The sequence below is a fragment of the Arvicanthis niloticus genome, chromosome 3 (genome assembly GCF_011762505.2).
Source record: "Arvicanthis niloticus isolate mArvNil1 chromosome 3, mArvNil1.pat.X, whole genome shotgun sequence".
NCBI classification, from domain to species: Eukaryota; Metazoa; Chordata; class Mammalia; order Rodentia; family Muridae; genus Arvicanthis; species Arvicanthis niloticus.
This window is the reverse complement of record NC_047660.1, coordinates 79211557-79239169: the sequence shown is the minus strand read 5'-3', so window position 1 is coordinate 79239169 and position 27613 is coordinate 79211557. Positions and strand designations below refer to the sequence as shown.

At 39.3% G+C, this 27613-nt stretch overlaps 2 protein-coding genes across 3 annotated transcripts; one reads left to right on the top strand and one right to left on the bottom strand.

Moving 5' to 3' along the window:
• The first annotated feature begins 7 nt into the window (after positions 1-7).
• Positions 8-15997, top strand: Pde12 (phosphodiesterase 12). Of its 2 annotated transcripts, XM_076931285.1 has the most exons (5): positions 8-1463; positions 2806-2884; positions 3462-3698; positions 8418-8469; positions 15817-15997. In XM_076931285.1, exons 1-5 carry the CDS (start codon positions 159-161, stop codon positions 15953-15955), a joined length of 1812 nt encoding a protein of 603 aa, XP_076787400.1. In that variant the 5' UTR covers positions 8-158; the 3' UTR covers positions 15956-15997. The 2 variants fall into 2 exon arrangements, with proteins under 2 accessions (XP_076787400.1, XP_034352905.1); XM_034497014.2 differs by lacking the exons at positions 8418-8469; positions 15817-15997 and having other exon boundaries at positions 3462-7297.
• On the bottom strand, positions 12271-27351 carry Arf4 (ARF GTPase 4). Its single transcript, XM_034497015.2, has 6 exons — positions 26179-27351; positions 21231-21311; positions 20959-21068; positions 16377-16448; positions 15464-15589; positions 12271-13219 (listed from the first exon to the last, which is right to left on the bottom strand). Exons 1-6 carry the CDS (start codon positions 26243-26245, stop codon positions 13133-13135), a joined length of 543 nt encoding a protein of 180 aa, XP_034352906.1. The 5' UTR covers positions 26246-27351; the 3' UTR covers positions 12271-13132.
• Between the last annotated feature and the right edge of the window lie 262 nt (positions 27352-27613).

Genomic DNA, 27613 nt, shown 5'->3' with positions numbered 1-27613 from the left:
GCGAATCGGGAACACCACGCGCTTTATGCTCACACCGTGGCTTATGCTTGCAGCCGACCGGAAGTTCCCGGTCTGAATGGGTCTTGTAGCCGGTTGCGACGGCTCCTCCCTGTGGACTTAACACCGGGCGACTCTGGGTCTCTGATCTTGCCAGGTTCATGTGGAGGCTCCCAGGCCGCGCCGCGCTTCGTGGAGTCCGGTCGGTGGTGGAGCGGCGCAACCGGGCCGAAGCCGCGACTCACGAGGCGACGCGCGCCATGGAGCGCGCGGTGGTGCGCTGTGTGCCCTCGGAGCCCAAGCTCAGCCTGTCCTTTGCGTTGGCCGACGGCAGCCACAAAAACATGCAGCGGGACCAGAGCGAGCCTCTGGGCCGGGCCCTCAGCCGGATCGCTACCAACGCCCTTAAGGGACACGCTAAGGTAGCGGCTGCCAAGAAGAGCAAGAAGAACCGAGCCCATTCGAGCGGTGGCGCGGCCTGTGCGACGACAGGGCCTGAACCGGCTGCGACCTGCGAGCCGGTGGTGAAGCTGTACTACCGGGAGGAGGCGGTGGCTGAGGATGTGCTCAATGTGGACGCCTGGCAGGACGGAGCAGTGCTGCAGATCGGCGATGTCAAGTACAAGGTGGAGCGCAACCCGCCTGCCTTCACGGAACTACAGTTGCCGCGCTACATTATGGCTGGCTTCCCAGTGTGCCCCAAACTCGGTCTGGAATTTGGGGATCCCGCCAGCTCCGTGTTCCGCTGGTACAAGGAAGTCAAACCCGGGGCGGCAGAACCTGGGGACAGTGCTCTCGCGTCATCGTCTCACTCTTCGCAGTCTTCAGCTTGGATCGAGACGGGCGTGAACGAGCGCGTATACACCCCGTGCAATGCTGACATCGGGCTAAGGCTCAAGCTTCACTGCACGCCGGGCAATGGGCAGCGCTTCGGGCCAAGCCGCGAGCTAGAAAGCGTGTGTCCGGTGGAAGCCGGGCCTGGCACCTGCACGTTTGACCATCGACATCTGTACACCAAGAAGGTGACAGAGGACTCTTTCATCCGCACTGTCTCCTACAACATCCTAGCAGACACGTATGCCCAGACTGAGTTTTCTCGGACAGTCCTGTACCCGTACTGTGCCCCCTATGCCCTGGAGCTTGACTACCGCCAGAACCTTATACAGAAGGAGCTCACAGGCTACAACGCTGACCTCATCTGTTTGCAGGAGGTGGACCGCGCAGTGTTCTCCGACAGCTTGGTACCGGCCCTGGAGGCCTTCGGACTGGAGGGCGTGTTCCGAATCAAGCAGCACGAAGGCCTGGCCACTTTCTACCGGAAGTCGAAGTTCAAGCTCCTTAGCCAACACGACGTTTCTTTTCAAGAAGCCCTGAAGTCGGACCCACTGCACAAAGAATTACTAGAGAAACTGGCTTTGAACCCATTAGCACAGGAAAAAGTACTCCAGAGATCGTCTGTCCTTCAGGTCAAGTAGCTCCGCCTGTTTTCTTCATACTCGCTCATAATTAGGGGCTGTCGGAGTAGAGGGGGGTGGGTGTTAGTACTTGACATTGAAAATACTTGTTTCTTTAAAGTATTTTTGCTCTAGCGTCTTAAAAGTGTAGCCTGCTCCTTTATTCAGCACATATTAACCTCTCCTGCCGCAGGTTGTCTAGATCAAGATGAATAGACTCATTCCTTAGTGCTTACAATCCAGGTGGAAATAGTAACTTGTCATACACCGTCTTAAGAGCACTTTAGCCGGGCGGTGGTGGCGCACGCCTTTAATCCTAGCACTTGGGAGGCAGAGGCAGGCGGATTTCTGAGTTCGAGGCCAGCCTGGTCTACAGAGTGAGTTCCAGGACAGCCAGGGCTATACAGAGAAACCCTGTCTCGAAAAACCAAAAAAAAAAAAAAAAAAAAAAAAAAGCACTTTAAAGCAGTCACAAGTGTGTTTTAAGATCTGTTCTGACACTATTATTAACTAGTATGTAAGAAAAAGTAATTGGCTTTTTATCTGTTTTTACAGATACTATTCTTGTTTCATAAATGAGAAAAATGTTCAATCGCCCTTATGCTGGTTCATAAAAGTATGGAGGCCAGCCCACTGAGACTCACCCACCTCTTAAGTGCTGGATTGAAGTTGTGAGCCACCATGCCCATGGTCTTTAAGGACATTTTCATTGTTTTTGTTCAGAGTTTTAAGTAGTGGGTTTTGGTTTGAGTAAATGAATGTCTACCCATTTTGGAGCACCATTGTGTTCTGTGCACTCCTGTGTAAATTCATTTAATTGAATACACATATCTATGAGGGAGGTGATACGGTTACCTTACTTCGAGACACAGTGCTGTAAATGCTAGACTGTTCAAACAGATCTGACTCCAGGACAAGTGCTTCCACACTTGAAAACAGTATTCAGTCTTAATTTTGTCAACTACAATGTATTTTTTCATAATGGTGTATATTGAATGGTTACTAAAATGTTATATTTATTCATGTTACCATACCTTAAAACTTGTAGTGTCAGATTTAAAAATTGGTATCTTAGTTTTCAAGAGACTGTGGAATAAAATAGCTCAGCCTACAATCTTAAGTACAAAACATTCCAGAGAATCAGGTGTTGTGGCACCTGCCTTTAATCCTAGAACTCTGGAGGAAGAGGAAGATGGATTTTTATGAGTTTCAAGGCTAGTCTAGTTTACATAGTGAGTTCTAGGACAGCCAAGAGTATACAGTGAGAAACTGTCTTAAACAACAAAAAACAAACCCAAAAATGTCTTCAGGAGATTGGCAGACACCAACTGAACTCTGATGTTTCCTATTATAGATTTCAGTTCTTCAGTCTACAATGGACTCTTCTAAAAAGATATGTGTTGCTAATACCCATCTCTACTGGCACCCAAAAGGTGGGTTTTATTTAGCTTTACAATGACGTAAACATTGAGACTTAATGTTATTAAAGCTGTACACACACACACGTTTATATTTAGCATGTGTGTATGCCAGGTGGAATGTGTGGAGGTCAGAGTTGGTTCTCTTGCTTCACCATAGGGGTCCCTGGGATTGAACTCAGGTCATCAGATTTGGCAGCAAGCATTTTTACCAGCTGAGTCATCTTGCTAGGCCCAAGACAGATTTTTTTTTGTAAGCTTTAGCAACTTGAAATAATCACCTACAATATCTAAATGACATTCAAGATAAGTGTTTGATAGGGCTGGAGTGGGGGTACACAACTGTAATCGCTCTGAGGAGTCTGTGGCAGCGGGATTTCAAGTTCCAGGCCAACATGTATTTCAAAACTCTTACCCAAAAAAAAAAAAAATCAAAAGTAAGGTGTGTGTGTGTGTGTGTGTGTGTGTGTGTGTGTGTGTTTTGAATGCCATTTAGGTACCATGATTTGTAGGCGCAGTATGCTCCCCAGGATGGGGGACACTTTAAAAAGTACCTAGCACTAAGTTTGTTTGTTTGTTTGTTTGTTTGTAGGTGGCTACATTCGTCTCATTCAAATGGCAGTAGCCTTGGTTCACATTAGACACGTCTCATGTGATCTATATCCTGGAATACCAGTTATATTTTGTGGAGACTTTAACAGTACACCATCAACAGGAATGTATCATTTTGTCATCAATGGCAGCATTCCAGAGGATCATGAAGATTGGACTTCCAATGGAGAAGAGGAGAGATGCAACATGTCTCTCTCACACGGTTTCAAACTGAAAAGTGCGTGTGGTGAACCTGCTTACACAAATTATGTTGGCGGCTTTCATGGATGTCTTGATTACATTTTTATTGACATAAATGCTTTAGAGGTTGAACAGGTGATCCCGTTACCTGGTCATGAAGACGTCACCACCCACCAGGCCTTGCCTAGTGTTTCTCATCCTTCTGACCACATAGCACTTGTATGTGACTTAAAATGGAAATAGATTTTGCTTCTCTAACTCTGAAAGGAGGCTAGGTACTTTTCAGAAAATGGAATAAGAAACAAAGCTTATATTTGAACCTTCAATGAGTTGATGTAGACACTAAACTTTATGGTCATTCCCTACTAGTTAAGCTCCAGATGGCTTTGTTACAGAACCAGTTCATAATGTTTGCACCATACAATATCTTTATCCTCTTTTTTTTAATTCCCTACATTTGGAGGAAAACATATTTATGACTAGCAAGAAGAAAATTGAATTATTGTGTATATTTTATAAGTTTTTTAAGCTGGTAATTAAGATTTTTAAGTACTATTTGAATAATCTCAATGTTTCTTTCAAAGCACATTTTACATTGAATTATGTTAATATAATTGGGGGAGGGGACATGCAGGTAAAATGTGAGAGACTTCAGACACATGGAATACATTAGTCTGTCACTACCTCAATTTGGTTAGAATTTATTATAATTTTGGAGCTTTAACAAAAGATTAAAATATACCATTACCAATTCTTAGAGCTTTTTCGTTTTTCAGTTAGCCAGATGTTTCCCTCTAGCATTGTTTGTCAGTGTACAAATGACAGTACAGTTCATCTCATTTGTCTTCTCACCTGCAATTCAGCTCATTGTAACAGTAGGATGCAAGCACAATAGAGTGTTCAAAGGGACAGGGAACATGACTTGATCCCTTGCCTTCACTCTTACTCAAATAAAATATTTGTAAGCATACAGGGTACTTGACCATAATGATATGAAAGAATACAGCACAATTATCTTATGAGAAACTTCTGATAGAAGCTTCAGAATGTAGATGAACCATTGAACATTTCTAAGCTAGAAGTGTTTTCAAAACTGTCAGTTTTATAAATAGGAAAAAAGGGAAGCAGGCATGGTGCTTTATAGCTGTAATCCTAGCACTCAGGCAGAACTGCTTTGAGGTCAGTCCTGGTCTGGGTTACACAGTTCAAGGCCAGCTTGAGCTACATACATAGGAAAAAAGGGGGAATGGTAGACTTTTGTCAATATCTGAAATAAATTTTTTATAGATGTAAGCTGTCAATATCTGAAGTAAATTTTTTATAGATATAAGCATTGTAGCTCGAGGAACAGAACAGTGCCACATAATTTATATGTAAAGAAAATTTTAAAATGAAGCCAACATTTTTTTTTTAAAGGTTTATTTATTTATTGTGAAGAAGGCATCAAATCCAATTACAGATGGTTGTGAGCCACCATGTGGTTGCTGGGAATTGAACTCATGACCTCTAGAAGAGCAGCCAGTGCTCTTAACCTCTGAGCCATCTCTCCAGCCCTGAAGCCAACATTTTAAGATGAGAAATTCCAAGTTGTTTTTTGATTAGTGTCTAGTTTATCTACTTTTACTACATTAGTTCTCACCATACCTTCTTGGTAATGCTTTAGCTGTTGCTTTGTCATGTTCAGTTTAACTGTAGCATAAGCATAGCTTTCTGCAGTTAATTTCTGGCTTAGATAGTAAAGGACTCTCACGTCAAGAAGAAGTCTTATTTTCCAGGCTGGAAGCCCATATTTCAGAATTTTTAATCTGTAAATCCAGTACCATATGAATTCTGCTCTTTTGAAAATGTGGGTTTTTTTTCCCATATTCTTCTAATGTGGTCTGTGCTTTCATATTCTGCTATCAGATACTCTTAGGTTAGCAAGTCTGAGAATATAAGCATTTCATTTGCACTTCACATTGAACCTTTATTCAAATTATTTAGAGGGAAATAATCATTAAAGTGGCAGTTTCTTGGGATGCTTTAAAAAAAAAAAAAAAAAAAAAAAACCTGATGAAAAGTTGATGTTACCAAATTGTGCCTTCCTAAATATGGTAGTAGGTTGTTTCTCTTCCCAAGGATCAAAGTCAGGGCACTCAGTTACATTCCCAGCCATATACATCCCACTTTAGAGAGCATTTCAATGGCATTTTATATAGTCAGAACTAGTTCTTTTGCAAAATATATTTTCAGTATTATTTTATTTCTGTGTTGCTGGGGATTGAACCCAGACCCCTGAGCATGCTAACCATGTGTAATATTGCCAAGCTACAGCAAAGCTACAACCCTTTTCAAAATTTGGTTTTGTTTTGCCTTCAGATAACCATGTTGAGATTCTTACATGAAGTCTTAAGGAATTAACAGTAATTTACTCAGCAAGAAGTCAACATATTGAAAGAATAATGTTTGTAATGTGAGATTATTCATACCCATGCATTGACATCCTATATCAACTCCATGGTGAGACTGAACTGTGTGATTTACCAAACATCCCACATTTTAAATCCTTAAATTTGATATTTATGGATTAAATGGTATAATCAGGTCATATACGGATAGTTGAGGATATTCAGATAATGAAGTGTAAAGCTTTGACTCCAGCATACAGATGTGACTGGAGTGCAAAGGTGGGGAGCACTCCACAAATTCTAGGAAGATTATACCAAACTTATTTGTACTTACAATAGGACAAGGTGATAATCAGAAGTGTTTAAAGCTATCTTTGTGATTGAATTTTTCTATTGCTTCTGGCATCTTTAGTAATTTTAATAATTCTGAGAAGTCTAGCAACTTTGTGGCAAACCACATATATGTCACAAGTTTTTAGTAAAGGAAGTGAATATTTTAGAGTATGTTATTCTATTAAAATCAACTCTTAAAGTTGTTCTAATAACACTAACAGTTCTTAATTTATTAGCAAGAATATCATTTCTGGCTATAGTATCTTTTCTTTAAAATTCTAGAATCTAAAATCTCTAGAATGTAAGGGAAAATAAAAGTTTGAAGTATTCATCATAAAACTCAATAGGGAAGTCTTTTGAAATATGGCCAACACCAATTTTCTAAACACTATTAAAAAATGTGTTTGAAAATCTTTTGGTCAGCATACTTGCAAGAATTATTATCTTGATTTCATTTGTAGAGAAGAAACAGTTTTAAGAGTTTTCACTGATGAAGTAAGTTCTATGGTCCTATTTTTCTAAGAAATATGCCATTTCTAATAAGTGGTGATGAGTTATTATCTGGGTGAGTTTTTAGCACTACAGTATAACAATACTGCATTCTGATTACAATACCAAAGCACTGAGGTAAAGCTTATATAAGGTTAATCATTTAAATGTATACAACCTAGTTGTATTTAATACATTCAGTGTTGTATAACTGATTTTAAGGCATTCTCATCACTTCAAAAGGAAAGCCTAAATTACATCCTCATTCTCTACCATTATAGATATATCATCTGCCAGTTTTGATATATGTCTGTATTGACTTGATATGTTTTTCAGGTTTATCTGTGTTACAGTATGTACAAATACTTCACCTTTTTTACAGCTGAATATTTTCTATTGCATGGATAATACATCTTGCTTATCTGAACATTTGAATTGTTATTTTTGCTATAGTGACTAATTCTATGGATATTTGTGCTCAAGGTTTTGGTCAAACATCCTTTATTTATTATTATTATTATTATTTTTGGTAGTACTAGGGAATCAAACCCTGGAATGGTGTATGGACTGGTCTGCACTATACACCCAGTCCAAACATCTGTTTTCAGATCTTTTAGAGTTTATACTTCAGTAAATTGCTGGATCATAATTCTCTTTGGCTTTCTGCAACACTGCCATACTCTCCCACAGTGGCTACACTGTCGTATACCTCCCTCACTGCTACATACAGGTTCAGGTTTCCCTCCATCCTCACAAACTTTTAAACAGCCATCCTAGTTAATATGAAGTGATACTTTAATGACACGCTTCTGATGTTGGAACTGAGGTTGTTGCAGTCACAGACATACTTATTTTAAGCAGCTTATCCAACCTCTCTTTCCAGAGCACACCTTCAACAGCTGCTACTTATTTTTATCAGTTTGTGCCAAATGGGAAAGGTTTTACTGATTCCTTTAAAGAAAATTGTGAATATCAAAGTTAAAAATACAACCTTGCCTGTAAACAAAGAAGTTTGGTAAAGCCCTAAGACCTGCACAACAAAAGGCCATATCCCACAGTTCAGCAATTGCAGAGAACTTACTTTTAAATTGGTCCACTTTAAAATCTGAAAGATACAGATTATCAGATGGCAAGAATGTCTTAAATATTGAGATAACAGTATAATAATAAATTATAATGTATAATGAAAAGTTCAAGCTATTACATATTACAGATTTTTAAAAAATCTCTAAATTCAAGGTAACATAAACTTGAAGCCAATAAAACTTAAGCTGGAACTTACCCTATTAAATTAAGGGGTAGGGAAAATATTACTTGGCCACCTGTAGTGTACTAACAATACAAATGCTAAAATTTAATTTATATAGAAACTAATTTCAAGCATTAACCTTATCAGTTGAGCTAGTTGATACTATTTACTATATAATTATTAATAAGTGACATTTAAAACGTTAAACCTGAGGTTGAAGAGACAACTTGTTCTTCAAAGGACCTGGAGTTCATTTCCCAGGATCCACATGATGGCTCACAACCTTTTGTAATTCCAGGTCCAGGAGGTCCAGCATCCTCAACTGGCAGCTCTGGGCTCCAGGCACGCAGGTAAAACACCCCCATACCCATAAAATTAAAAAATCACCCAAAAAACAAACAACTAGAAAAACCAACTGTTAAAAGCAGTCAGTTCAGCTAGCTTAATATCAATTTCCAGTCTGATTTATTCTGATAGGATCCTCTTTATTTGTCAAAACCCAAGTTCTGTGATGTTTTGTGTGTGTGTTCCTGAAGTTTCTCTACGTAGTCCCAGCTGTCCTGGAACTCACTTTGTAGACCAGGTTAGCCTCAAACTCTAGAGATTTGCCTCCTAAGTGAAGGGATTAAGGATGTACACCACCACCACTTGGCTCTGTTTTTTTATTATTCACTTTTAAACTCACTGAAAGCTGGGTGTGGTGGTGCATGCCTTTGGTCTCTCTGGAGGCAGAGGCAGGTGGATCTCTGAGTTCAAGGCCAGCCTGGTCAGAATTCCAGGACGACCAGACTGTTTTGAAAAACAAAAACAATTTCCTTGGGACACTAAAAACTATCTCCATCATATACCCATTTTGTGGTAAACCTAAGCCTATTTCATCTGGCAACTCTCTCTGATACCCTGGAGAGTTCCCATTGCTCATTCCCTTAGTATACTGAAATATTAATAGGTTGCATTTTTGCTAATTTGTATGTGCTTCCTAGAACTATTAGGATTGGTTCTGTTGGGGATTTTGACAGTTTAGTTGACTTTCTTATATTGAATAGGCACTTTATTGCCAACAATACATCCAAAGTTACATAGAAAATACTGTATTTTGACAGGTGTTAAAGGTGGCACGTAACAATAATCCTAGCACTTGGGAGGTGGAATTAGTTCAGTGTCATTCACAGCTGTTAGTAAGCTGGAGGCCAGCCTGAATATTGAGATTGTCTCAGTGCAGTTAAAGAAAAACTGGGTTAATGGTAGTGTTACAGATTACCTGAATCAAATTACATTCCCCTTTCTTATTTCCCAGCATCCTAACCTTCCCCTTATCTTACATTAGTGGTTACCTTTAAGAGCTTTTGGTATTTGAATGTCAGAGAAACCCTGTACTTCTGGGTAGTCACTGTTTGCTCTGGCAACCCTTTACCTTTGTCTCCATGAAAAGCCTATTTTGGACTTTCATGAATACATATTTCAAAAATACGTATTTTGTGACTGGCTTTTTTGTGTGTGTGTAAGCCTTCCACTTAAGGCTGTTTAGGTTTTTCCATGCTGTAGCATCAGTACTGAGTTTTAAAATGAATTTTCTTTTTTTTTTTTTAAAGATTTATTTATATTTATTTATTTATTTAATGTATATGTATAGCTGTCTTCAGACACACCAGAAGAGGGCATCAGATTGCATTGCAGATGGTTGTGAGCCACCATGTGGTTGCTGGGAATTGAACTCAAGATCTCTGAAAGAGCAGTCAGTGCCCTTAACCGCTGAGCCATCTCTCCAGCCCCCTAAAATGAATTTTCTATTGTTAGGTTATACTACATTTTATTAATCTACCTGTAGATTAATGGACATTCATACTGCTTCCACCAAGAATTCTGCTATCGACATTTGTGTACAAGTTCTGTGTGGGTGTTTTCATTTCTCTTGGGCGTTCCTTTTCCACAGCGGCAGAACTGTTGGGTCATGTGGAAACAGACTTACCTTTTGAGAAACTGCTAGAGTATTACTGAAAGTAGGTACACAATCCCTACCAGCAAAGCATGAGGCTCTGATTTCTACACATCCTTAACACTTTAAAGAAGTTTGCTGATTATAGGTATTCTAGTATGAAGTGTACTGCTTTTGCTTTTTAATTTACATTCCTCTTTCCTCTATGGAACATGTGGTCCCTACTTGTAAGACTCCAAATGGATTCCTAAAACAGTATCATACCCTGTATCAATTTTGTGTGTGCATACATACTTACAATGGTTTAACTGATATAAGTACAATATACTAATAGAAAAATTACAAGTTACTTAAAACCTAATTCCTTTTAAAACTTCCATTTAGTTTTTAAAACACGATGGAACACAAGAACTGAAATTATGTAATGTGAACATGTAGACAGAATACCATACATACCTATTGAATGGCACTACATCTGGACAAAAAAAAAAAAAAAACAAAAAAACACATTAACTAAAGCCAGAACCGTTTGTAAGAGCTAGTCCTTAAGTGCCAATGAAACAATGCATACCACTCATTTGCAGAGTACAAGTTGGAAGGGAACCTAGTTTCATTTCTTCTACTGTAAACAATGATCTAAAAGGCACCAATAACTAAGCTGCTTTACTTATTTGACAGATTTTACTTATTGCTGTTTACTGAGTCACTTCTTAATTTAGCCACTTAAACATGTTACATGGACTATAGAAATAACCTTGTTATTAATATTTGCCTAAATGTAACTAAAATGCTGGCATTAAAGAGATTGCCACCACTGCCTGGCAAATACATTTTTTTCATTTTATGTGTTTTGTCTTCAAGTGTGTCTGTTTACCATATGTACAGTGCCCACAGAGGCCAGAAGAGAGCTTTGGAACCCCTGGAGCTGGAGTTACAGATAGTTGTAAGGCCCCATCTGGGTGCTGGCAATCTGGCAGAGCAGCCAGTGCTTAAGCACTGAGCCATCCTAAAATTACTGTAGTAATGTACACTTACATTACTTAGTACTTAGTTTTTAAAGTTAAAATGTAGTGGAACTTACACTTCCAACCACTTAACTTATGGAAGTTCCTTTTCTCTAAAAAGAAAGACCTCTCTTACTTGGAAAGAAGGGCTAAGGACATTTCAATCACGTAAAATGAAGCAGACTAATTAAACATACTTTTATACCAATAACGTATTTGAGATGCTTAGAAACTGCTTCAGTTTACTTTGCTAAATTCAGTGGGTTTTATTTTATGAACAATATAAAAAACACACATTTTACAAGCATGTAATTGACTTCAGAAATAAAATTTTGAAGTTCGGTGTAGTGGTTCATACTTTTAATCCCAGCACTTGGGAAGAAAAGGCAGGTGGATCTCTTAAGTTCAAGACCGGCCTGGTCTACAAAGCAAGTTCCAGGACAGCTAGGACTGTTACACAGAGAAACCGTCTCAAAAACACACACACACAAAAAAAAAAGAAATACATTTTTTGATCCACTAGTTTATCTGCATCTGTAAGAGCTATTACAAATCATAAAAAATCAGTTTATAATACATGAGACAATACAGACAAAACTCTACTCCAACTAGTACAGTTATAGCATGTATCACTGCTGCCACTGTAACGTTGTACACATCTCGTGCTGACATTTTGAAATGCTGAATCCCACAGTGCTCGTGACTGTTTTCTAGAGCAGCATCACTTAGCTATGCATTCCATCTAATGTTAGTTGTCAAATGTATGCATACCCACTTGTCATCTTACTTTCTTTGAGAAAGGTCTATGATAGCCTCAGACTAAGTGGATGATGATGTGATTTCTGACAGTCCTGCCACCTCTGTGGCACATGATACTGGGATCAAGCTAAATGTATACAAGGCAAGCATCTACTGACTGGGCTTCAGCACCCACCCTTCATATTCTTGCTTCTGGAGTTCATGTTATAACAACTAATTCCTCTTCTTGATCTGACCTTTGAACTTCATAGCTTCAAATGGTATTCTACTAGAAAAAATAAAATTCTTCATATTGCACCTTATTTTAATGCATATGATAACCCATGGTTAAGTTTACTGAAAACTTAAACCATAAGTAAATTTGGCTGTACCATGTAAAATATGAAAATTCACTTTGTTATGTAAGGAAATCAGTTTCAACTATTGCAAAGGCTCAAAAGAACACACAACCATGTTTTTTAAAATCATTTTATTAGGAATAATTCCAAATGGGTTATGAAGAAAACTTATTCATTGAATTTGATGGGTTTTCAAAAAATTCTTAATGAAGATATGTTCATCAATAAACAGTAAAATACCAGCAGAACTATCATATACTGGGCAAAGAGTTTGGCTGATTCCAAAAGCAACATGCAACATAAAAAAGATAACAATATAAAGAAAGACAATTTGCTGAATATTAAAAGTTATCTCAATATGAACTCTTTGCAACCAGCACAGAATTAGCTATCAAGTCCAAACCAAACCAAAGGTTGGCTGACAGAAGCCAAGAGTCAATAATGTAAGGGTGGTGGGGGGAATCGTCAGTACAAGAAAACTGGATAGTGTTTTGGAGAACAACCCTGGCCAGTACAAGCATTATTAGAAAAATCTTTTTGGCAAGGGGTAGAAATAAATACAAATGGAATGCTACATTTTTAAATCAGCAGACTGTCCAAGGAATGATAAAGGTATCAGTAAAGTATCAAGGGAATAACTTTAAAACATTATTGGTGTGGGCTAAAAAAAAACACTCAAAACAGATTTGTTTAAAAGTGTCACAATAGCTATATATCCAGGCATTTAGGTTCAAGGAAGTAGAATAATGATACTTTTCTTTCCCAAGGAGAATTTCTCTTAAACCCAAGCATATTGCTAAATAGCAACATTGTTCTTGGTAAACAATAATTGGCAACAAAACAAGTTTTAAATGCTGTAATTTCTGCCCAAACCTGTCTCAGATATCCTTTAATAACCAAGATGCAAACTAATTTTGTTGTAACAAGCCTAGACCAATTCTATCAAACATGTCCTTGGTTAGATATCCAGTTTCATTTAACGTTTTGAAAGTTCATTTGACAGCCAATCCAGTCCCTCATACAGACCAGTTCCTTGTGTAGCACAAGTGGCTTGGACATACCACTGTGAAAAAAAGAACAAGAAAATACTTGATTAACAAGATAATACATACTGCCATTTTTAAACAAAAAAATATTAAGTCCCTCCCCATAAATGCCTAAGGACACTACAAAGTAGTTACAAGTATACAAAAACTAAAGTCACCTTATTTACATAAGGAAGTAAGTACTTACATCCCACAAACATGAACTTAATGTTCTAGCTAACTATAAAGGTCACTGGACAATATCCTTCAGGTATGTTCTCCACCTCTTGTTTCCCACTCTACCCATTTAAAACTCATCTATTCTTCAGTGAGTATGTCAGTTTACCTTTACCCACATAAGCTGAGGAGTGGGAAAATATCAAACTACCTACGTAATCCCTAAGATCCTCATTATAAAGTAAAGTAGACACATGAGCAAACTTTTTAAGCATTGATTTCTGTAGTGGTAGAGATCATCCTCGGGCCCTCACGTGCTAGGCACGTCCTCTGCATTGTGCCACATTCCCGGGGGAAAAGGGGTACATTTCTGAAAGGTTTGTTGATATTCTAAGAGCTTTTACTTTTCAAATCATTTTGTTTTTTTAAAAAACAATTTTAGCATATTTGGTCTCACATATTCCAAAAAAAAAATCTCACATTTTAAACAGTAAAAATTTTTACTTGCTTGTATAAACACAACATTAAAATATAAACACAATATTAAAAAAGGAGACCCTGTCTCAAAAACAAAACAAAACAAAACAAAAAACTCACAAAACTCGAAACACGTAGAAAATAATTCATATTTAATGGATAATTTATTTATTTTTAACAGAAGAGTCTTTTTTCACCTTAGAATAAAAATCTTATTTTCATGTGCAAGGCCACTGAAGGTTTACCATACTGCCAATTATCTGAAGACCAAATACCCTATTAACCCAGGAGGGGAAGACAAAGTCTTATCTCCACAGCAGGAAAAATTTCTATCTCTTACTGTGTATTTTTTTTAATCCAGGTGGGACACTGCTACATGCTACACAATAAATAAATGGTATCTGCCATGTCGGCAAATTAATGCAAAGCTCTGTTAAAGGACAGGACACTCAAGTTTTTGACAGCTTTTTTTTTTTTTTTTTTTTTTAAAGGTCTCATGTTTGTGATGCAATTTATATGAATGGGGATATTACCAACACATCAATCACTGATGTAAAATGTTAGGCTATTTGATATCAGGCACAGTACTTCTTATAATTTTGTATTCAAAATACCTTTTAAAAAATGCATCAGTAGAGGTTTCTCCCTGAGGTTTTAAAAGTTAGTAAGCAAAGAGTACTAGACAATATGATCTAAGTTACAGTTGATATATCCTGGGTCTTTCATAAACAACCCAACATGTAGGGCTTGGTATGCTTGTGTGCCTGCAATGCTTGTACAGAGGAAAGAAAAGCAGGAGACAGGAGGATGTCCCTAAGTTTAAGGCCAGCACAGACTATATTTAGTGAGCACCACCTAAAAAAAAACAAACAAACAAACAACAACATTTTTGCTAAGCTGGAGATACTATTCAGTGGTAGAGTGATTACTCTAACTTGTGTAAGAAACACTTTGGGTTCACATCCTAACACCAAAAAGAATAGTAAAAATAAGTAGCTGGAGAGCTACTTGAATGATACAAATTTAAGAATGCCTGCAACTGCTGGGCAGTGGTGGCGCACGCCTTTAATCCCAGCACTTGGGAGGCAGAGGCAGCTGGATTTCTGAGTTTGAGGCCAGCCTGGTCTACAGAGTGAGTTCCAGGACAGCCAGGGCTACACAGAGAAACCCTGTCTCGAAAAACCAAAAAGAATGCCTGCAACCTCTACATATCCAACTCAACACTGTTAATACATCAATACAGAAGATAAAATTAAATAAAAATAAAATTTAAAAAAATAGAAAACCAATATTTTTAAAAAGCGAAATTCAAGGCAGTATTTACAGTTTTTTTAAAGCCCTATAAATCACATTTTCACAAATGCCCTGCGTGTCCAAAGGAAATAATTATTACACATTTAAACTGGGCCAACACTGTGGCATATGCAGAGGTGACCAGATCTCTTTTGAGTTTGAGGCCAGCATGGTCTACATATACATAGTAAGTTCCAGGCCAGCCAAGACTACAAGTGGGACCCTACCTCCAAACAACAACAACAAAAACAATACTAATAAACTAAGAATACTAATAAACAGCTAATTACCCTGACTTCACCAGTGAGGAACTTATGTCCCCTACCAATACTTACTGTTCTGTTCCGGAGAGACTGAAGACCTAATTTATCCGTCATCTCACTGATGGCCATAGCGTTTGGCAAATCCTGTTTGTTTGCAAAAAGCAGCAGCACTGCGTCCTGCAACTCATCTTCCAGAAGCTGTAGATAAAGGCTAAACCGTTAGCATTTACCCATCAAAAAATCAAACTATGTATGCACAAGTCTTCCTAAATATACATTTTATTTAATATTAAACAAGCTGTTGAACACCAATTAAATTTCTCTATGTAAATTTCAAGCACTCTTATCCTTCAGTTTGAGCAAATAATGATTTGCTTTTAAGAAAAAAAAACATTTTTTTGCATTTGTTATTGTTTTTCTCCTAGATTAGTCTCAAAATTAAGATTTTCCTGTTTCCACTTGCCAAGTGCGGAGAATCACAGGCCTGTACTGCCATTCCTGCAGCACAACTGTTTAAAGCCAATCATCCTCCAGTCTATATTTATCACCATTCAGCCCTCATGATTACCCACTCAGGTTCAGAACTAATAAGGACGAAAGTAAGTATCAAAATATGTATTCCATGATCATATGATCATACTTAAGTAGCAAGCTTATTTAGGTATGATTCTTTTTTGGACATCTACCTTTTCCACTGCAAGAAGTGTACCAAGAACAAATAAAAGTAGCTATGATCCATTATATAATGTGGCTAGAACATGCTATGTGAAAGACTCTAGTCTTAAATAATTACTATATTTATATGAAATCTAAAATAAGTGACTGTTACATAGGAATCAGGGGCACAGAAGGCTTTCCTGTGCATTCTTAAGAAACTGGAAACAATATAGTTTTCCAAGTTTATTTATACCTCTAAAATGTGTAGCCACTGACAATACTCAAAACTACACACCTTGAAAACGATCAACTTAAAGTCTATACTTACCATTTTCTGCAGCACAGCTGCTCCTTCCTGAATTCTTTCACGATCATTGCTATCTACCACAAAAATGAGACCCTAAAGAGAATTTTTTCCAATAAATTAAACCAGCCATACAAAATATAAAATACCCAGCAAAACAGTATAGAGAGTTATACATGGGGTAGAAAGTATGTTCTTGTGTCCTGGCCAGTTTTACCTCAAGTCATCAGAGAGGAAGAACCCTCAAGTGAGAAAAGGCCACCCATCATGAGATCCAGCTGTAGGGCACTTTCTTCATTAGTTATAGACACAGAAGGGCCCAGCCCATGGTAGGTAGTGCTGTCCCTGGGCTGGTGGTTGAGTTCCTTTGATCATAGTGTTTTATCACAGCAGTAGTAACCCTAACTAAGACAGAGGGTTTATAAATAGAGTTTTAAAAAGTCTCTAACATGGGGCTAACAAGATAGCTCAGCAGGTAAAGGTGCATGATGACCTGAATTTGATCCCCAGAACCCACATGGTGAGAGGAAAGAGATTCCTCCCAACAATGCAGGTTGTGTCTCAGTGGTACTACACACACCTACACACACACACACACACACACACACACACACACACACACACACACACGGGGGTGGGGGGTGGCAGGGGACGAAGAATAGTGACTTTAAATTGAAAAAAGTTTCTGTTCAGGTTAATTTATGTCAGCTGATGCAATCTGACATGAGGTAACATCAGTAGAAAAAAATGTCTCCATAAGATCAGGCTATAGGGGGCTAGAGATAGCCCAGCAGTTAAAAGCACTGCTTGCTCTTCCAGAGGACCTGAGTTCAATTCCCAGCAACCACATGGTGGCTCACAACCATCTATACTGGGATCTGATGTCCTCTTCTGGCATGCAGGTAATATATGCAGTAGAGTACACACATATACAGTAGTATTTTAAAAAGCAAAGCAAACAAACAAAAACAAAGATCAGGCTACAGGCAGCACTGTAGGGCATATTATACTTAGATGTTTGGTTAAATATTCTTTCTACAACTCTAACCCCTACAGAATTTTTTTAGTTAATTAATTTTATTTTTTTAATGGGTATGTGTGTGTGCCTGAGTGGTATGTATGTACACATGCAGGAACCTGCAAGCAGGTGTCAGAAGAGGGCATCAGAGCCCCCTGGAACTGAAGTTACAGAGAGTTGTGCAACACCATTTGGGTGCTGGAAATCAAACCTAGGTCTTTTGAGAGAACAACTAGCACTCTTAACTGCTGAGCCATCTTTCTGTTGGGAGCCGACTTTAGCAGAAAGCGGCTAGATCAACTTTGCAGCCATCTGGAACCATATACCCTGACGAAAGATTTGGTTTTCAATAGCCTACAACAGCTGAAGCACACTCTGATACCCCACATATTTTGTGTTGCTGTTTACTGCCCCCAGCTACAAGGTGCACGTGGTAGTCACGCCTGCAAGGCATGCAGTTCACGTGCTGTCCACGTGCTATCTACACCATACATGCTTATAAGGCGCATGTGCTATCCACACCTGCAAGGCATTGCGGTGCACGTGCTGTCCACGCTATAGACGCCTGTAAGGCTTACGTCATATCAACACCTGCAAGGCACGTGGTATCCACGCGCCTGCAAGGCACGTGGCAAAAGCCTATAAATAGCTCAGAATTCCCTTCAATAAACGAGACTTGATCAGAATCTCTGTCTTGTCTCCATTCTTCGCGTCTCTTCCCCTTTATCCCCACTCTCTCTCTCTCTCTCTCTCTCTCTCTCTCTCTCTCGCTAGACCCTGACCCTCGGACCGGAACGGGCAGTACGGGCTGCAACAGTTTGGTGCCCAAGCGTGGGGGGTTCGCGACATCTTTCCACCCCCAATCTCATTTTCTAACATTACATTCTCATTTTTTTCTAAATGTAAATAATGTCATCAATTCCAAGTAATATTAGTACAAGGAAGATTTTAAGAATAAACTCTAAGTTAGTTCTTTTTTACAGCAGCCTAGGAACAACAGTATGGAAAAGCCAGGCTTCTAAAAGTAAATCTGTTCTAAGAAAAGATTACTTAAAAAACAAACAAACTGGGGGCGGCCGAGTGGGTTCAGGGGTTAAGGTCACTAGTGAAGGACCTAGGATCAGCTCCTTGCACCCACATAGCAGTTCACAACCATCCGGAATTCCAGTTCCAGGATGTCCAATACTACCTTCTGGGTCTGCAGGCACCAGACATGTATGTAGGCAAAAAAAAAAAAAAAAAAAATCAAATCACAACATACACACAAAATAAAAATTAATCTTTTTAAAAATGCAAATAAATTATTTAGAAAATAAAAAGAACTGGAATTATTTAGTAAGGGGAGAGGAATTTACCACAATAAACAATTAGCTGTGTTTAAATGTTAAGAGTTAGTATAACTGATTAGGAATGCAAAAAATGCCAGCTAAAACAGCTTAGCTATAGTGACAGCAGGCCACATAAAGCTTTCGCTAGCAGGCAAGAGCTCCCTAGAATGAAGAATGTTCTGTCAAGGGATAAATCTAATCTCAAATTCATGATTTTCATGTCTTGCAAAGCATTATAAACAAATACAGGGATAATACTATTGTTTTAAGGTTTTAAAATCAGCAAGATTTACATCATGCCTAATTTTGTTTCAAAAATATACTCCTTAAAATAAATATCTACAACTTACCTTAAAACAGTTACTGTGCTAACATGTTGCAAATAAGTACTGGTTAAACATACTGATCACATCTAATAACTGATGCTGCACTAGTTATACATGAGTTAGTTTCTATTTCTAATCAAGTTTTTTAAAGTCTTTACCTTTGCAAAATCTGTTTTCATCCAAAACCATGTGAATGAACACATTCTTATTATTCAGTAATAAATCATGCCACATATTTGATATTCATACACTAACTTTTAATAAGATACACTACTTAGGCCAGGATTGTTGCAGCCACTCAGCAAGTGTGTTTACTACTACTAGGTAACAATGTACCCCAATGGAGAATAAGCACAGCACTGCATACCTTAAATACCCCAAGTGTTTAATATACGACTTCAAAAAATTCTTCACTCTGGTAGTAAACAAAACCTGATGTGTAACCCTCATACGGTAGAAGAGACACAGGAACGAAGACCAGGTTAACAACTCCTTGATCTTTTATTTTTAAAGACAGACTCTCTTATGCTGCACCTTAGCTGACCTGGAACTTAACTCTGTAGAATAGGCTGGACTCAAGTTTGCATTCAGCCCCTTCTTACCAAGTACTACAATTACAGGTCCATGCCATTGCAGCCCAGCTACAACTCCTCAATCTTGAAGCACTTCTAAGTTTCAGTTTCCTCACATTTAAAAACTCCAGCACAATGGTGCATGTCTGCAATATCAACACTCAGGGAGAAAAAAAAAAAAAACCAATCACAAGAACAGGAGAACTAGAATAGTTGTTCTCACCAGGAAATAATTTTGTCCCTGAGAAGTTTTTTTGGCAAGTGTGCAAGCATTTGTAATTATGACAACTTTGACCGGGAAGATGAATGGCTACTAGCATTTAATATGCAGCCATTAAGAATCCTGTTAATCGCCAGGCGGTGGTGGCGCACGCCTTTAATCCCAGCACTTGGGAGGCAGAGGCAGGTGGATTTCTGAGTTCAAGGCCAGCCTGGTCTACCGAGTGAGTTCCAGGTCAGCCAAGGCTATACAGAGAAACCCTGTCTCGAAAAACCAAAAAAAAAAAAAAAGAATCCTGTTAATCAACAAAGAGGCCTCCCCACAGTTCAGTAGTGTCAATAGAGCTGCTGTTTTAATAACTCAAACTAGCAAAATCAATATCGAAAGAGAACTTGCTAGAAGTACAAAATCTAAGAAGCTTCTCCCACTGAATCAATCTGAATTTTAGTCCAACACCCAGGTGACTGGTATGCACAGTTAAGTACAAGAACACTAAGACTGCTTGGCTTACATGCCCAAGGTTCTGACCTATGACTGGACTTTGGAGATTTTCAAAACTCCCCCAGTAGTCCAAAATGGAGTCAAATCTGACCACTTCTAATCAACACAATCAGTAAAATCTTTTTCATGCCAATATATCCTATATAATATAAAACCAGCCTTACAAGTTAACAAAGCAGACTATGCTAAATCAAGTTCACTGTCTTATTAGAGCCACTGTAATACATACCTTAATCTCAAAATTAAGGTTAAAATAAAAAGAACTACTGATAAAATAGTTCATTCTTTTTGAGTTTTGGGGTTTTTTTTTTTGGGGGGGGGGTGTCAAGACAGGGTTTCTCTGTGTGGCTCTGGCTGTCCTCACACTCAGAGATCTACCTGCTTTTGCCTCTGCCTCCCAAGGGCTGGAATAAAGGTGTGTGCCACCACCTTTATTCATTCTTGAGAACTCATTCACTCCCATTCAAAATCTCACTGGAACAGCTGTATTTAGTTCTTCCTCACTACATAACTGAACTTTCAAAGGCATGAGTCAGAGCGTTCTAAAGAATGAGACTGGTGAAGAGAAGACTTGTAAACCCTGAGTAAACACTCAGTATAAAATCTGTAAATTAAAGTTACAAATATATGGCAATTCTCACCTGGGTATTCTGGAAGTAATGCCTCCAGAGAGGCCTAATTTTATCTTGACCACCAACATCCCATACTGTGAAACAAATGTTCTTATATTCTACTGTTTCCACATTAAAACCTGTAAGAAAAAAACAAAATGACCACTGTGCATAATAATGTACCACAAAAATAAACCCCTTTAATGTGAAATTCTCTTACATTAGCTTGCTAAGTCTTACCAATATCATCTCTAAGATTAACAAAAACAAAATTTAACTTCTCACTGTAAAAATTTTCTTACCAATGGTAGGAATGGTGGTGACTATCTCCCCTAATTTCAGTTTATACAGAATTGTCGTCTTGCCAGCAGCATCCAATCCAACTAGAAGAAAACACCATAGATTTAAAATCTGATCATACATATAAAGGAAACAATTCAACAATAATTTAGTTTCAAAGTAAAAGTTAACTGCTTGATACATTTAAGTGTGTTAAATGTATTTTTTCTCATTTCTGCCCCACCCTTCCAAATCAACACTTCCTGCAACCCTTTCCATTTTTCTCTTTAGACCTATAGACCAATGGTTTTCTATCTGTGCTGTAACACCTTTAGGGTGTCAAACAACCCTTTCACAGGGGTTGCCTAAGACCATCTGTGTAGCAGATGTTTATATTGCAATCCATAACATTAGCAAAATTACAGCTATGAAGTAGCAATGAAAATCATTTTATGATTGCGGGTTACCACAACATGAGAAACTGTAGTAAGGGTCTCAGCATTAGAAAAGTTAAGAACCACTCCTATAGACAGAGAAAAGGAGTCACGTCTGGCAGACTTGAGTTTGGACCTCTGGGCACTGTGCCACCAACTAGCTGAGTGCCTCTGTCTGAAGAAAGAATCTTTTATATACCCCAGAGGGGCCTCAAACTCCTTAGGTGCCTGAGGATGCCCTTTAACTCTTGATACTCCTGCCTCTATATCCTCAATATTAGTGCTAGGATTACAGGCAAGCTGTGCCTCTTAGGAATGGAAGAAGCCAACACAGTACGCCAACTATGCTACGTCTCCAAACCAAAAATTAGTCCTTTGTTTAGTATTTACACAGTATAGTTTGAATAAATGCTCTTCATGCTGGAGAGAAAACTTAGTAGTTAAGAGCAAGTACTAGTTCAGTTCCTGGCACCCCCTATCAGAGGGCTCACAAGTGCCTGTAAGTGCAGCTCTAAAGAATCTAATGCCTTCTTCTAGCCTGCAGAAGTACTAATCACATGTGTGTAACCAACATACAGACAAACATATACACATAGTAAAAATTAAGTGTGAAATCTTTCTTTTAAAAAGTTCTTAATGATAAGGGATAACATATATAACTATGTCCTAGTCTCCTGATAAGACTAACTTTGCCACTACCGAAATCAATATCAAATATGCATAAATAAGATGCAAAGCCTCGATCTGTGTTATAAAAATGGTTCTATCAGGTTGGATGCTAGGAGCCAAGACTCCCTTCTGCCTGGAAGCAAATGTCAGTTAAGTAAATAGCCGGAGTTAAGGAATACTTTATTGCCCTCCTGCCAGGGAGAAAATATTAATCAGATAAACAACTTGAGCCGAGAAATGTTTTAATTGCCTTCTTGATTGTGAGAAAATATTTAGATAAGTAATTGGGCTAGGAATTCTTGTGGGCTTAAAGAACTTTGCAATTACAGGATGACTTGGACCCTGACTGTTAGATGAACCTCCGGCCTGCTTTTTTATAATACAATAAAGTTTAATTCTAAAAACCTACATCTTTTGTATACTAAAACTCTCATAATTAAAAGATTAATAACTAATAACTTAATTGAATTTATTTTTGTTTTGTTTTATGAGACAAGGTTTCTCTGTGTAGCACTGGCTGTTCTTGAATTAAGAGACAGAGGCCTTTGCCTCCTGAGTGCCAGGATTAAAGGCCTGTGCCCCCAGTCCTGGCCCTACTTTTTTTTCTTTTAAAGAACATCTCATTTGGCTGCATACATTTATTTTATACCAGAATTTTAAAAATTTTTAACTAAATCCACTGAGCACTAGTTTAGGCAAAACCACCTACTTAATGTTTAAATCAAACCACAACTTAACACGTGAAAACAATGCTAGCAGGATTTAGCCTCACTCATCCAGTGTATATTCCTGGGCAATTTAGGGTGACTTTTTTCAGTTGGTCCAAGAGAAATGACAAGCTACAAGAACTGGGACTTCCACCTATAAAACAACCCCTTCTACTCTGTATCCTGCAAATGGTAGCATCTCTCTGGAGATGCTGTTTAAAAGGAAGTTCAAAGAAAACAGGTTAAAATTAGCAATTCCTCTACAAATATGTTAGTAATTTCAGAAAAAAAATTCAAGTATTTATTTGCCAAAAGTACACCTTTTCATAGACCACTAAGATATATAGACCTACCTTACAATTCAGAGCTACTGCTTTCTAACTCTGGCTACCTGAGTAAGCTAGTTGTCCTTGAGTTTAAATTTAGTAGTCAAACAAGTAAACTTTCCTTATAAATACCTAGTACATCATGTCTATTGACCAATCGTCTAAAGATGTTAAATTCAATATATTGTATTGGCTATTTATTTGTTAGTGTTTGAAGCACAGTATCCTCCTGTTTCAGCCTCCTTGGTAGTGGATTACTGACACACACCCATCATGCTGTCCCTGGCTAGGCTTATTTTTAACTATATGGTTAACTATCTGTCATATCGTCCAATATCTCAAATTAATCTTGGGATATCAGCTAGTACATAAATTAAGTTTTCATTTCCACAGTAGTTGGGCAAATCAGACATGCTGGCTAATTGTCTTTCTCTCTTAAAAGATTATGTACACAGTGTTTGCTTGCATGTCTGCTTACATGCCAGAAGAGGGCTCCAGATCTCATTATAGATGGTTATGACAACCATGTGGTTACTGGGAACTGAACTCAGGACCTCTGAAAGAGCTGCCAGGACTCTTCATCTCTGAGCCATTTCTTCAGCCCTAATTATTGTTTCTTTAAACACCTCTAAACAGTAATCTAGGACTACAGATGTAGCTCAATGGTTATGTAGAGACTCTGATTTAAATCCCAAGAATCAAAAAAAAAAAAAAAAAAAAAAAAGAGTATGAAAAGCCAGTGACTTAAGGAGGAATATATAAGCGTAATAAAGAAAACAAGAGCCCACTAATGAAAGACAGGAAAACAAAACAATCATTTAGGGTTAGGCTAGAGTACATGAACAAGGCCTTTGGTTCCATTCTCAAAACCATACCACAAAGTAAACACGCGCGCGTGCACACACACACACACACACACACACACACACACACACACGGGCACACGGGCACACGGGCACACGTGTATATCAACCAGTCATTCACTAGAATTCCCAATACTCAAATGGGGAAGATATCATAAAAGTGATTATTATTGACAAGGTCAATCACTCAAAAAGCCACAAAGACAAAAGTCAAAAACGTAAGAATTACCAGACTTCCAACACTAAACCTAAAACACTAAACCTATTGGTTTACTGTCTTTGCTCTTTCAAACTAATTTTATCCATCTGGACTGAATAATAATAAAATTAGAAAGTCAACTTTTAGAAATGATTTTTTTAACCAGATAGTTCTAAAGCACCTTAATTGAGCTATTTTAAAAACACGTTTAAAAACCGATTCCCAGGCACAGGTTTTATTGCCCAACAGAGACCATTTAATTGGGCATCATAAGCATGATGGTATACACCTTTAATCCCAGCACTTGGGAAAGTGGTCAGAAAAGTTTTTCCAACATAGTAAAGTGCTTAAAGCATCATTCCACTCTTCTCCCTCTATCCCTTTAGCCATCACGAGACTCTGACAATGAAAACTAGAATTCATTTACAATAAACTCTTTATTTTTCAATAACACAATCCTGTACTGGCTAATCTCTAAGAAACCCATTTATCACAGTGCAAAGTTCTCCCTTTGACTTCAGCTTTTTTCACACTGCCAAATTCTAACCACATAAAGTTTAAATAACACGCCTGCCCTCCTGAAATAATTGTCCTTTTCATAAAGGGTATCTGCAAAACTACGAAAGAAAACATTTTCACTTAGCTTTGTGAATGAATCATGAGCAATTGTTTTTATGAATTGTAAAGAAGCTGAACGAATGAACAATAACCAACTTGTACAGCCATACTCTGCAATATTACAGAAACTGAAGCACTCCAGCGTAGTGGATGCTCAAAATAATCCTTTTCTCCTCACACTCAACAAGTGTCAATATTCAGTGTTCTCGGGGCTTTTAAAAAGGCATCATTCAGGTCCTTGCAACTCAGCTGAGGTAGACTGCTGGACTAAGGAGAGACCGCTTTACAATGCCCAAGCGAATGGCCTCTGCTGGGCAATAAAACCTGTCACAGGGAAGCGGTTTTTAAACAAACTTTTTTAAAATAGCTCAATTAAGGTGCTTCATTCAGAACTATCCGGTTAAAAAGGGATCTCGTTTCTAAAAGCTGATTTTTTTTTTATTTTATTATCCAGGCCAGATGGATAAAATTAATTTGAAAGAGCAAAGATAGCAAACCAAACAGGTTTAGTATTTTAGTTTTAGAACTGAAAGTCAAGCTATGGGATAACTTCCATTTTCACAGAAGACGCTTCGTAATTGTAAGACAAGAAAGTCGAAAACAGAACAAGGCAAAGTTTAGCAAAATGAGCTCAGAAGACTCCGGACTTTATTCGAACCTTGGGTGCTCCTTCCCCACAGTGGGCCTGGTCACTTCCTGCCCCAGACGGCTCCTAGCCCGGGTCACATACCAATGGTGTATGCACAGGGCGTACACGACCAAGAAAGGGGGAGGAGGAAGGCTGGCTGGAATAGGCCAGCTTCACTCTCCACCGCTGCCCATCGCCAGAAAAGTGAGATGGAAGACTGCACCCTTAGAACTGCACCTTTAGAATGGGCTCCGCCAGTGTGAACACCCTACATCTCCGCTCAATCTCCTCAGGCTCTCAATTTGATCAGGAAGAGAAAGGCACGCAAAGCCAGGAGCGAGGAAATCTGGCCCAACTCGCTGGCTCGGCCTCTGTGGGAAACAAATCCCTCGCCCCTCGCCCCTCGCCCCCATTGTTCCCCCTGAAGGATGCTTCTCGACTGCCCTCCCCCACCCCAGCCGGAGAAGGCTGGGCCCGGGGCCACCAGCATAGACACATGCCTTCCCGGGTCCCGGCCCTTCACTCACCCATCAAAATGCGCATCTGCTTCTTGCCGAAGAGGCGCGAGAAGAGAGAGGAGATGGTGAGGCCCATAGCGGTGGTGGCACTTGACGGTCAAAAGGGGGTCTGGTGCGCCCTCAGGCCTTCACGATTCCGGCTCACAACCGAGTGGGCGGAAGAGAAAACGCTGAAGACCCGTCTCGCAGGCTGGAGTGTCGGCGAAGCCGCGGGACACGACGTAGCGGGACCAGGACCTGCTCGGCGACTGGTGCGGTGGCTCCGGCGCGGCGTTAAGTGTTCGGCTGTGCCACGTCACACGGCGGCCGCGGAGACTCAGGCGGCGGCCCGCCCGCTCCAACGCGGACAGAATCGCGTCAGCGCTGCCCCACCCCCCTGCGTTGCAGACGCCGCCCGTGCCACAGCGCCTGCGCACAAAGGGCCTGAGCCCGCTACGCCGACGTGCGACTTACCGGACGTGAAGCCTAGGGAGGACGGTTGGCACATCCGTACGGAAGGACAGGCTGGCTCCCATGATTCCTTGCTGCATCTCGTCCAATGGGGTTCGAGATGAATGGCTTTCGCCCGGATGAATAGTAGTAGTCCGAGGTTCCAGGCAGCGAGATATGCATTGTGGGCTGAGTAGTGACGTTCTTGCTGACCTTTGGGTGACTTCTTCCTTCCGGGGAGCCTCGGTGGTTTCCCACTCTCACAAATGTAATCGAACCTTGCAAGCGACCAAGATGTTTGTCACAATGAAGGAACGAAGATGGGCCCTGTTTTAAACAATAAAGATTTTCCAGGCTGGGTAGGGACATGCGCTGAGACAGATTTCATATGAAATATCCTTAGTAGCTTGCTGCTCACAGCAAGCTGGGATAAGGAGATCCAAAGGCAACCCGTACAACAAAGGAAAGTCTTTACTTATATAGACTTATTTTTATTCGGATTTTTTAAACATAGAGACATTAAAATCTCCCTCTAATGGTAGAGGGGTCTCTGATTTTTGCAGTTAAATGAAAGTATTAGTAAATTAAGCGTGGCTGATCTTCACGGAGCCAGCATCTGACACCAACTTCTCCAGGGATAATTATAAACAGAACTGCTGTTAGAGTAAAGGTGGAAAACTCCTAAGCACGATGCCAAGTTGTCCCACTGAATCACAAGATGAGAATGCCCTGCCGGTTTTCCATCCGCTTCCAGTACTAAGGATGGAACCCAGGATTTCAAGCGTGCTAAGAGCGTTCTACCACTGTTGGACAGTTTTCCTTTTGGGATGACAAGCCGCTCTCGAATTTGTGATCCTCCTATATCGCCCTCCAGAGTGACCGGGTTTCTAAGCTTGTACACACACCAGAGTATTAATTCTTTGAGAGGTCAACTAAAGACTGCGTCTCTGAGACAGGAACCTTGACTGTCCTGTTCATTATTATTATTCACAGAATAATAATGAAAGATTTACTA